The sequence below is a fragment of the Drosophila subpulchrella genome, chromosome 3R, assembly GCF_014743375.2.
Source record: "Drosophila subpulchrella strain 33 F10 #4 breed RU33 chromosome 3R, RU_Dsub_v1.1 Primary Assembly, whole genome shotgun sequence".
Classification (NCBI taxonomy): Eukaryota; Metazoa; Arthropoda; class Insecta; order Diptera; family Drosophilidae; genus Drosophila; species Drosophila subpulchrella.
This window is the reverse complement of record NC_050609.1, coordinates 1479475-1490525: the sequence shown is the minus strand read 5'-3', so window position 1 is coordinate 1490525 and position 11051 is coordinate 1479475. Positions and strand designations below refer to the sequence as shown.

The 11051-nt window shown below is 39.2% G+C and overlaps 3 protein-coding genes across 3 annotated transcripts; all 3 read left to right on the top strand.

Moving 5' to 3' along the window:
* Positions 1-740: 740 nt before the first annotated feature.
* LOC119563126 (phytanoyl-CoA dioxygenase domain-containing protein 1) lies at positions 741-4601 on the top strand. Its single transcript, XM_037876374.1, has 3 exons — positions 741-932; positions 3143-3800; positions 4288-4601. Exons 1-3 carry the CDS (start codon positions 909-911, stop codon positions 4470-4472), a joined length of 867 nt encoding a protein of 288 aa, XP_037732302.1. The 5' UTR covers positions 741-908; the 3' UTR covers positions 4473-4601.
* Positions 4602-5288: 687 nt separating this feature from the next.
* Positions 5289-7078, top strand: LOC119553956 (aminoacylase-1-like). The gene is made up of 6 exons (XM_037864654.1): positions 5289-5462; positions 5639-5983; positions 6041-6187; positions 6248-6531; positions 6588-6721; positions 6784-7078. Exons 1-6 carry the CDS (start codon positions 5372-5374, stop codon positions 6986-6988), a joined length of 1206 nt encoding a protein of 401 aa, XP_037720582.1. The 5' UTR covers positions 5289-5371; the 3' UTR covers positions 6989-7078.
* Positions 7079-7203: 125 nt separating this feature from the next.
* On the top strand, positions 7204-8791 carry LOC119556291 (aminoacylase-1-like). The gene is made up of 6 exons (XM_037868353.1): positions 7204-7328; positions 7394-7738; positions 7793-7939; positions 7994-8277; positions 8336-8466; positions 8523-8791. Exons 1-6 carry the CDS (start codon positions 7238-7240, stop codon positions 8725-8727), a joined length of 1203 nt encoding a protein of 400 aa, XP_037724281.1. The 5' UTR covers positions 7204-7237; the 3' UTR covers positions 8728-8791.
* Positions 8792-11051: the final 2260 nt, after the last annotated feature.

Sequence of the window (11051 nt, the reverse complement as noted above, 5' to 3'; positions counted from 1 at the left end):
AACTTAATACACACTTGATGGACACCAGAGTCAACTGGAAGATTGCGCCACAGCAATAGCTCAAAACTATAGTGGACAATCTAAAGTGATATTTATTTATCAAAGTCAATGGCTAGACTGACACACTTTAAGAGGTTGATAAAGAAACAACTGCCAAGAGAAATATGAATACCATGAAGGAAAGCTAAGCAAAGGTAAGTCGGAAATGTAATGCCCTTGCACTTATGTATAAAGAAAATGTTAATGTAGTATTTTTATTCTAACAGATCATATGTATTGAATGCATTTCTAAATGGCATTCTAACCTTACTCCATAAATCATAAAATATATAATCAATTATATTAAAGCATTACCATTTTAATAGATTTCCATTATACAAAGAGATAGATAGCCAGGAAAAAAGATAAAGATCAAATACCCTACTTACAAAAACATATTTATTCTTTAAGGGACTATAGAATATTTATTTTCATTTCGGCAGACCCATGACCATAATAATAGCACCCTTCTTATAAGCAAGGGTATCAATACAGAAGCTACGACACGCGCTGCTCGCCAACAGAACCGCTCGCTGTTATCTAACAGAGAAGGAGAGTGATCGCCGCTCTCTATGTTTAGAATAATATGTAACGGTTAAACGCCGCGTGGGAGCAGCCGCCTCTTTCCCTCTCTCTCACGCTCCCGCGATTTCAGACCGTCTGATATTTTCGAGCGTTTTTTGAAAATTTCTCTACCGATCAGTTTCAAAAGACACGCCAAACAGTGCGAAACGTTCTCGATCGCTGTGGAAATTGCAAGTAAAATACGGAACTCAAACAAAAGTTCGGAAGTTTGCGTTCTTTAAATCGAAAACAAAAGTAAAACTGTTAATTGGTTTCCAAACAAATAAAAAGTACCGGCAAACAAAATGCACAGCAAACTTTTGGACGAGGTGGGTAGTCATATTAAATCAATCGAACGATCAATCGATTTTCCCATTTTTGTAAATCTATTTTGGAACCCATCGAATGATTTATTGGAAGCACTCTTAGTTAGTCATCCCCATCCTGGGATGACTTGTTCCCCAAGAGTCATCGTGTTATTTACAACCATCGGCATCATAAACATTTCGTTGGCTCGGAAAATTGGATGGGGGAAAAGCATTCTTTTGTTGCTGCAGAAAGAAGAAAAGACAAAGAACTCTTTTCTGATTGAGGAAACGTTTCCAGATTCCGAAGACTTGACCACATTTGGTTAAACAAAAAACCGAATAACAACCCTGAATATCAGACTAGTTTCCAGACAATGCGACGTGTGGGGCTCATAATAGTGATATACCACCACGATTGGAGCTTAAATATGGTTTAGAATAGTTTGTTGACAAACTAGTTTGCAAATAGGCAGCATTTTGATTGAAGTGAATATTTAATTCAGCATAAAATTGATTCGGTTTTCTTATCGGACTTTAAAGTTGCGCATACGCTGACCGTTAAATAATCTATACTGAAAGAAAATTGTCCTATCACTTTATAAAGAAATTTCTTACTTCACAGAGAATCTTGTTAACGTTATGATTTAATCAAAGTTATATTACTTTAATGCAAATATTATTTGAAATAAATTAACGTTTTAGTGTATTATTTAGCCTATTTAATTTAAAGTTGATTGACTAGATTTATTTGGCATTGTTCCTAATTTTCCAAGCATATCTTTCAATTAACAACGAGTTGGTTTTCGCTCTGTATTCCACACCCAAGTTCTAGTTCAACAAGCTATTGCCTAACATGTGGATTACAAAATTATTGCAAACACCCATTGCAATCAGGCTTCACTGCACTTGCCATTATCAAATTCAAACCGATTACAAAATCAGCTGGCTAAGCATGTTATATGACAGACAAGCAGCATACGTGATGAATGCAACTACTGATTGTTGACCCTCTGGTGTAATTTTCCATGCCCATGCCTTTTGTAATGTGGAACCATATGTCTATATAGAGCCCATAATCCACTTATCTGCCCCTTTCATCCGATGATTTATTTTCGCAGATCTGATAGATCGACAGCTGACCCGATCTCTTCCTATTTTTCGATCACTTCAGGTGGAAATCGTCGGTTGCCTTTGAGTCACGGCGACTATTTTTACTCTCGTTTTTCATTTTCAAAATTCTCGCTCAAGCAATTTAAATTTATTTAATTTAACCACACTCATGCTAGAAACCGGGAGAAAAACGAGAGAAAGAGCACCCACAACAAAAATGATATATTTATCTTTTGTTTACCAAGCCGAAACACTATTGCCCTTCAGTCGGGAAATAAAAAGCTTGCTATAAGTCTAAGAGAGATTGATTTTACAACAAGTCGAACATCCATCACTATTTGTTTAGATGTCATTTTTTGGTGTTTTGGTCTTATTCGCGATTGCCCATCTATTATACCTCTTTTTGAAATTTAGAAACAAGAGAATGTGTGAATTTTCAATTTTACGTTGACTGATTTCAATGAATGAGCACGAATTTTGGTCTGTGGGTTTGTGTCAGGCAGAATTAACATTTTGACGTGCACGGGAATTTGTTAATTAGCGAGTGTTAAAAAGGTGAACAAAGTAAACTAATACACTGAGGGAAACGCTAAGACAAAAAACAAAGGTTGTTGGAGATTTACTTATAATAAAAATGTAATAGAAGATATTTCAGTGTCGTTTCAGAATGCACTTCGTTAAGGTTTTGAATTTTGTTTTTATAATAGTTTTTAGGTTTAAATAATATATTTAGCTTATAGATTGGTCAACATTTTAAAAATATTTTTCGATAAGGAGACTAGATCATTTTGCTTATAGAGTATACTAAAAAATGTATGATCTAAAAATTCTTGATCATAAATTCTAATGCTTAAAAAAAATGTTATTATTTCCACAATGAGTAAATTTTGATGTTTATTTTGTTATCTTATCGCAATGTTTATTTTGCGATAATGGTAGAATACCCCAGGGTTCGAATAGTAAGCGCGTGCCCATTATGCAGGCGGTCAATCGGTCAGTAGAGTCCGGTCGGAGATTGCCGGGTCCGCCAGACGAGACGGCGCAGGCGATAAGCAGCTGTATAGCTTATAAAGATTATTTCGTGAATTAACGGAGACCTTCACCCGCTTCCATATTTCCAGCTAAATGAAAATGGCTACATTGTCATCGAGGATTTCCTCACGCCTGAAGAGGTGGACTCCCTGTTCCAGGCGGGCAGAGCTCTGTGCCTGGATGCTCCGCAGAATAACCGGAAGATCTTTAGCACCATCAAGCAGGAAGATGCCCAGGGCAAGGAGCTGTACTTCATGGAGTCGGGCGACAAGGTGCGCTACTTCTTTGAGAAGGGGGCCGTGGGCGAGGAGGGTCAGCTGCTGGTGGATCCCATGATTGCCCTGAACAAAGTCGGCCACGCCCTGCACGTGGAGCATCCCGCCTTCAATGCAATTACTTTTAGTAACCGGGTTCGCGAGATCTGCTGGCAGCTGAACTACAATCGCCCTGCCGTCTGCCAGAGCATGTACATCTACAAGAATCCCGGAGTGGGCGGCGAGGTCACTCCGCACCAGGACTCGTGGTTCCTGCACACCGAGCCCAACTCGGCGGTGGGCTTTTGGATAGCCCTCGAGGACTGCACCCTGCAGAACGGCTGTCTGCAGTTCATCAAGGGATCGCACAAGAGCGGCGTCCACAGGCGCTACCTCCGCAATCCCGACAAGGATGCCAGCGAACTGATGGTCTACGATCGAGCAGCCCCCATCTATCCGCAGTCCAGCTTCACGCCAATGCAAGTCAGCAAGGGTGAGTTCAGAAAAGGAAATATACATGCATAACTTTCCAAGAAGAAGCATTTCAAACTTATATAAACTTTCAGGTTGAATACTTTAATTTAAATTAATATTTATATATTACTTCATTTGACTCGAAGTCTTAATTTATGGATAAATTCGAAATTTCTTTGAGACTAAAGGGTATTTGAGGTATATCTTTCATGTAAAAAATATTTCTTTATGGTGCTTTAACACAATAGTAGATATTTGTTTATCTGTTTTTATCAGCAGAAACTTTTTACGATCTATTCTTGGGCTTATGTTAATAAACATTTGCGGGGTTTCTCTATTAACCCTTGTACCCAAAAAATGGAAACTCAACAGTTGGTTAGTCTTAAAACTATTTATTAGGTCCTACACATCTTGTTTAATATTAAAAGAATTAACTTTTTGTATTTTAGACATATTAGAAATATATAAAATTTAAAATTATTAAATGAATAAACCTCCTTTTTCAGGAACCTGCATCCTCATCCACGGAAATGTGGTGCACAAGAGTGAGCCGAATCGGTCGCAAAAGAGCCGACACGCCTACACTTTCCACGTCATCGAGACTGAGAACAACGTCAAGTATTCTGAGGACAATTGGCTGCAGGCGCCGAAGGATAAGCCCTTCCCCGTCCTCTTCGAGCGCAAGGCCTGACGATCTAATAGGGATCAAGATTCGGTATTTTCGCATATAAGTCACTAGTGAATCTTTAAGTTTCGTTGTACACGCCAAGATGTATGAAGTAATTGTAAATGTAATAAATAAACTTCCTATTGTATTTAAGTATGATTTTAAAACGGGCCTAAACAGGGCGAGAACCCTGCATTTAGCCTAAGCCTTAGACAATATATATAAATCGCACGGACTCACCAGCAATCTTCAAGCTGCTGTAGCCCATCATCCCAATCAAGAGGGTCATATTACACACTCTTAACCTCCCCTAGTTTTAAGAATGTGTGGCACGGTAAAAATGGTTGTCCCTCCTTCCAAATCTCATAAAAATATAAACAATGAAGCCAACGACCGACCTTAAAATAAATTTACTAATCAAATCTAAACGATAACAGAGAGGACAAGAGACAAGCGAAGTGCATGGTGAGAATTGTACAGTGAACACACAATATAAGGGAAGAACATGACTCCCAGTAATTTTTGAGTTATGTTAAAAGGACATCGCCAAAAACAAAGATTTTTGAAAATAAATCAAGCAATATAAAATATGATGGTATTATTCAAATGAAAAAATCCGTAGAGAAATACACCCAATGCAAGGGTGTCCAATCAAAGAGTTTCGACTGTTGTTATAGAATAAAACAAGTAATCCCCCCAGCTACTTTACGTAAACGAGTTTTTCACCATCCAAAATTATCGTTCTCAATTTGATAAAATTATGCGGGTCGCGCGTTGGCGTTACAATCGTGGAGATCGAGAGATAAGTCTATTATTAGTAGGGCACTGGAACTCGACTCGGACACTAGCTAACACAAGTCAGTACGCTGTTAGCTGTCAGTTGCAACGGATCGTATATACATAGAACTTTGTGATCCATTAAAATGTGCACTAACAAGTGGGAATCCGATGAGGAGATCCAGTATTTCCGCGAGTATCTGCGCATTCCAAGTGTTCATCCCGATCCGGACTATAGTAAGTATCTGGAAGATGGGACAAAGAGCGTTATCATGTGCATTGATAATTTCTCAACGAAATTACATATACAAACGGTTGACAAACATTTTAAACTGTTTGCCTTTGTAGATGACTTCTACAACATAATAGAATATAGAATATAATTTGAAAGTATTTTGTTATTACCTCTATAGAACCATGTGTCGAGTTTTTGAGTCGTCAGGCAAAGCTGATTGATCTGCCTCTCAAGGTATTTTATCCAGCGAATAATCAGAATCCCGTGGTGATCTTGACATGGAAAGGTCTCCAACCTGAGTTGCCCAGCGTTCTGCTGAACTCCCACATGGACGTAGTTCCAGTATTTCCCGAAAACTGGACCCATCCACCATTTGGAGCAGATATTGATGAGGAGGGTCGCATTTTTGCTAGAGGAACACAGGATATGAAAAGTGTGGGAATGCAGCATCTTGCAGCTATCAGAGCGTTGAAAAAAAGTGGAGCCAAATTCAAACGAACTATCCACATCTCATTTGTATCAGGTTAGTAGAAAAAGTAAGTTATTAAATTATTATATGATTATAATTAATTTTCATCAGATGAAGAAATGGGTGGTCGTTATGGAATGCGACCCTTTGTGCCCACTGATGACTTTCGTGCCCTTAATGTGGGATTTGCAATGGACGAGGGTTTGGCGTCCCCCAACGAGGCTTTTACTCTCTTTTATGGAGAGCGGGCTGTGTGGCGTAAGTTTCCTAGACTTTAACGATATTGCTATATATTTATAATACTTACTCCTCTGAAAGGTGTGTATTTCAACATCAGTGGATCGGCAGGTCATGGATCCCTTTTGCTGCCGAACACTGCTGGCGAAAAGCTCAACTATATAGTTGGAAAAATGATGGAGTTTCGTAAAACTCAGGTCCAGAGATTACAGAATAATCCTGAGTTGGTCATTGGCGATGTGACGACCATTAATTTGACAAAAGTCAGTGGCGGAGTTCAGAGCAATGTGGTGCCACCTTTGCTGATGGTGGCTTTCGATTGTCGTTTGGCTCTGGATCTTGATATAGTGGAGTTTGAAGCCAATGTAGGTACCCTACTGACCTAAAGTTTTCATTTATAAACCTTTGTACATTTTTAAAGCTACACAAATGGTGTGATGATGTGGGTGGTGGCATCGAGATAACCTACGAACAAAAACAACCTAAGGTTCCGCCCACTGCCATCGATAATAGTAATCCTTTCTGGGTGGCTTTCAAAAAAACCACCGATGAATTGTAAGTATAACTTCTTGCTTAGAAGATGTTCGTTAATCACAAAATCACGATTTATTTTTCAGAAAGCTGTCCATTAATCCAGAAATATTTACCGGAGGAACTGACAGCAGGTACATTCGCGCTGTTGGCATTCCAGCTTTGGGCTTCTCCCCCATGAACAAGACACCCGTACTTCTCCACGATCACGATGAGTTCATTCAGGCGGACATCTATATACGGGGCATTCAGATATTCGAGAAAATTATAAGCAACGTAGCTAATGTCTAGTTAATCCCCATAATCTACTGTGTTCTTTCCTTTGATGCATATAATAACGGTTATGAGATAAAAATAAACTTCTTGAAGAGATATCTTAAACAAACCTTTGCATTCTATCGCTTGTGCTTAAAATGGATTTGCCTTGAGATAATAACAACGTCTAGAGGTAGACGTAGTAAAATATAGAATAAAAAGCTACATTAGCCCAGCTTTTTTAACATTGGATGCAGTAACACCTGAGCTGTAGATAGAAACACAATGGCCGACAAGAAGTGGGATTCCAATAAGGAAATAGGGTATTTTCTCGAATATCTGCGAATTCCAAGTGTTCACCCGAATCCGGACTATGGTGGGTATCAGAGAGATTTTATTTTACTAGTGAATAAAGAGTTCCTTAAATTATATTTATATTAGCGCCCTGCGTGGAGTTTCTAAAGCGTCAGGCTAAGGATTTGGATCTACCTATCAAGGTCTACTATCCATTCGACAAACAGAATCCCGTGGTGGTTCTGACTTGGGAGGGTACTGAAAAGGAATGGCCAAGCATTCTACTAAACTCCCACATGGATGTAGTTCCTGTGTTCCCTGAAAGCTGGACTCATCCACCATTTGGGGCTGAAATCGATGAGGATGGTCGAATTTTCGCCAGAGGATCGCAAGATATGAAGTGTGTGGGAATGCAGTATTTGGCGGCCATCAGGGCTTCAAAGGAAAAGGGATCAAAATTCAAGAGAACCATTCACATCTCCTTCGTGCCAGGTAAATATCCATTAAAGTATCAAAACATTTTAATCGAAACATTATCATTCTAAGATGAGGAATTAGGTGGCCGAAAGGGAATGCTACCCTTTGTTTCCTCACAGGAATTTAAGCTCCTTAACATTGGGTTTTCCTTGGACGAAGGAATTGCATCGCCCACTTCAGAGTTTCCCGTTTTCTATGCCGAACGTACAGTGAAACGTGAGTAAAATACAAATATTTTAGGGATTACGACAAATATAAAGTATTTTCCAGGTACGATTTTTAAAATTAGTGGATCTGCAGGACATGGTTTGCTTTTGATGCCCAATACTGCGGGCGAGAAATTCAGCTATTTAACCAGCAAGTTGATGGAGTTCAGGGCAGGGCAAGTGAAACGCTTAAGGGATAATCCAGAACTGCATATTGGCGATGTGACCACCATTAACTTGACATCGGTGGATGGTGGAGTCCAGAGCAATGTGGTGCCTCCTTTGCTAACCGCCTGCTTTGATATTCGATTGTCGTTGGATACAAAAGTCCTCGAGTTCGAAGCTTATGTGGGTATTTCAATAATTAATTTAACTCAAATTCATTAAAGTTATACATACCTTGCAGTTGGACAAATGGTGCGAAGAGGCTGGTGGCGATATTGAGCTTGACATTAGTAGAAAAGATCACATTCCACCAACTGTCACAGATGATTCGAACCCTTTTTGGGTTGCCTTTAAAAATGCCACTGAAGAATTGTGTGTTTTGTGTAGTATCCTGAAAATAATGTTATTTTATATTGTCTATTTTCCAGGGGTCTTTCGACCAAACTTCAGGTATTCCCTGGCGGCACTGACAGTCGGCATATTCGCAAGGTAGGCATTCCTGCTTTGGGCTTCTCTCCAATGAATAACACTCCAGTTCTTTTGCACGATCATGATGAGTTCATCAATGCAGATACGTACCTAAAAGGTGTGGAGATCTATCAGAAAATCATTGAAAATTTAGCTAATGTTTAATATTCACTATTTGTGAGTTTAAATTGTGTTTTTATGAGAAACAAATATTGTGAAAAGCAATAATATAATGAATGATATGAATTCTTATATATTGAATTTGAACGCATCCCGTTTTCCCGCCGAAAATATTACTCACCATTGTAGTTCGGTTTGTGACACGGCTATAATGCTGTATTCGCCTTAAATTCGCTTTATGGTGAATTATATTCGCATGGTTTGTGTCCTTGATTGAAGTGAACTTAAACATAATATTGTAATGTAAAGCATACTTTTTGGTGCTCCCAAAACACCTTGTATTAAAATATATTTTCTAAGGCATACTCTTAGGCATTACTAACAAACAAAAAATTAAAAAATGCGAACATTTTGCAAAAAATTAATTTTCTTTTAAGTGATGGCGATCGTTAGCATACAAATCAAGCTGCCAAAAGCAGTGCATCTTTTAGCACTGCACCTTGATTTGAACTGCGGTTGAAAAACCGCTAAAAAATTAGTATCTTTAACTTAAATCTGAATTACATTTTCCGACCTAAAAATCAGTGTTTTGGTTGGCATAATGCAACAAAACGACCGAATGAGGAATGTCATACATCGTTGAGCTCGCAGTTTAATTTACAATTCACTGACACTCAAGCCTGGAAATTTTTTATTTTGGCCATTTTTCGCAAAAATAGATGATGCAACACTTAAAAATAAAGCGAAAACTGGTCAAAAAATAAATTTTCCCTTAACTGATAGCAATTGTTAGCATAGGAAGCAAGCTGCCCAAAACAGTCGGTATCTTAGCTCTACGCCTTAATTTGGCGAAACTGCGATTAAGAAACCGCTAAAAAAGTAGTATTTTTGACTAAAATCTAAAATCCATTTTTTCGACCTAAAATATCAATGTTTTGGCTGCCATATTGCAACAAAACGTCGGAATGAGTAGTGTCATAGCTCGTTGAGCTCGTAGTTTAATTTCAAATCCACTGGCATTCAAACCTAGATATTTTTAATTTTTGCAATTTCTCGCAAAAAAAAGGTTATAAAAATGCGAAAATTGGTCAAGAAATACATTTTCCTTTAAGTGATAGCGATTGTTAGCATAAGAATCTAGGCGTTCAAAACACTATGTCTTTTAGCTTTGCGCCTTGATTTGGCGAAACTGCGATTGAAAAACCGCTAAAATATAGTATTTTTGACCTAAAATGTCAGAATGAGGAGTGTCATACCTCGCTTACCCATATAATTGGCCAAAAAAATATGAATTTCCCACACCAGGGTCAGAAAAAAAACTGCTCGCTTTCGGGATCCCAAAATTGGCAGTGTCCCCAGCCATAATTTTGTAGTTGGCCAACTTTTTGCGACTTTTAGTCCGCGGGCCTTTTGTTGGCGGCTGCTGGGGATACTGGCTCTTACTACACGTAATGTTCTCTCATGTTGCAAAACGATTTGTTGGAGCCAAGATTTATGAACTTGTTCCCACTGACAGCCGACAGTGGTTAAGGTAACACACACGGCAATCTGTGCGCCTTTGTCTGTGAGAGTGTGTGTGTGTCTGCGTGAACATGCCGCCTAATTAGAAGATTTTAATTATCTGTTTTCAATCAGCTTCCATTGAGATAATGATAATGCTGCTGTAGTCTTGTTCGGACTTTTGGTTCTCTCTCGGCCCCCGTTTATTTATTTTGTATTTTTTTTGGTACTACCTTTTAAGCCAAAATGCTGTTGACATTTCGCTGGCATCGGCGGCTTTGGACAGGAATCAGAATCGGAAATTCGGCAAGGTGTTGTTGGTATCGCGGCCACGCGCATGCTGCCAATAAGCGCTGTCAAAGTGTCCTAAATCGATTAGAATTGATTTTGAAAGGACCGCTGACAGGCCCAAACGGACCCGCGAGCAATCATCCTCGATACAATGGCGCGGATTACAGTTGTCTGTCGTGTTCTATGGACTTGCCACTCCCAATCCATTCCATTCCAATCCACGACCCAGGTCCCATCCATGGTCCCTGGATCGCAAAATGGGATGGGGGTTCGAAACCCCTATACCCTCCATCTCGGTTGCGTGTTTAAGGCCAAACGGAGAGGCGATGTTGCTGTCATTGACGATTTATGTCAACTGGTCGCGGCACAATATTCAAATTCTTTGCATTCACTCATCACTTGTCGCCGGCGAGCCGCCTGTCCTCGCCGCTCATGAAAGTCAGGGGTGTCCCTCGGGGGGTGCAGTTTGGGGATCAATGTTTACCTAAGCATAAAGCAAGGACTCCTTACTAATACCTTTAAACTCATATTAACCTTATTTACTTTGTAAGATTTCTCCCATCATATGAATTTAGAGT

What these genes read in the sequence shown, in the direction of transcription:
- LOC119553956 (XM_037864654.1), top strand. Translation starts at nt 5,372, where the DNA reads ATGTGCACTAACAAGTGGGAATCCGATGAGGAGATCCAGTATTTCCGC. An exon ending in TCATCCCGATCCGGACTATA is followed by an intron (nt 5,463 to 5,638) that starts GTAAGTATCTGG and finishes TTACCTCTATAG; the next exon opens with AACCATGTGTCGAGTTTTTG. An exon ending in CCACATCTCATTTGTATCAG is followed by an intron (nt 5,984 to 6,040) that starts GTTAGTAGAAAA and finishes AATTTTCATCAG; the next exon opens with ATGAAGAAATGGGTGGTCGT.
- LOC119556291 (XM_037868353.1), top strand. Translation starts at nt 7,238, where the DNA reads ATGGCCGACAAGAAGTGGGATTCCAATAAGGAAATAGGGTATTTTCTC. An exon ending in TGCCGAACGTACAGTGAAAC is followed by an intron (nt 7,940 to 7,993) that starts GTGAGTAAAATA and finishes AGTATTTTCCAG; the next exon opens with GTACGATTTTTAAAATTAGT. An exon ending in TCCTCGAGTTCGAAGCTTAT is followed by an intron (nt 8,278 to 8,335) that starts GTGGGTATTTCA and finishes CATACCTTGCAG; the next exon opens with TTGGACAAATGGTGCGAAGA.
- LOC119563126 (XM_037876374.1), top strand. Translation starts at nt 909, where the DNA reads ATGCACAGCAAACTTTTGGACGAG. An exon ending in ACAGCAAACTTTTGGACGAG is followed by an intron (nt 933 to 3,142) that starts GTGGGTAGTCAT and finishes CCATATTTCCAG; the next exon opens with CTAAATGAAAATGGCTACAT. An exon ending in GCCAATGCAAGTCAGCAAGG is followed by an intron (nt 3,801 to 4,287) that starts GTGAGTTCAGAA and finishes CTCCTTTTTCAG; the next exon opens with GAACCTGCATCCTCATCCAC.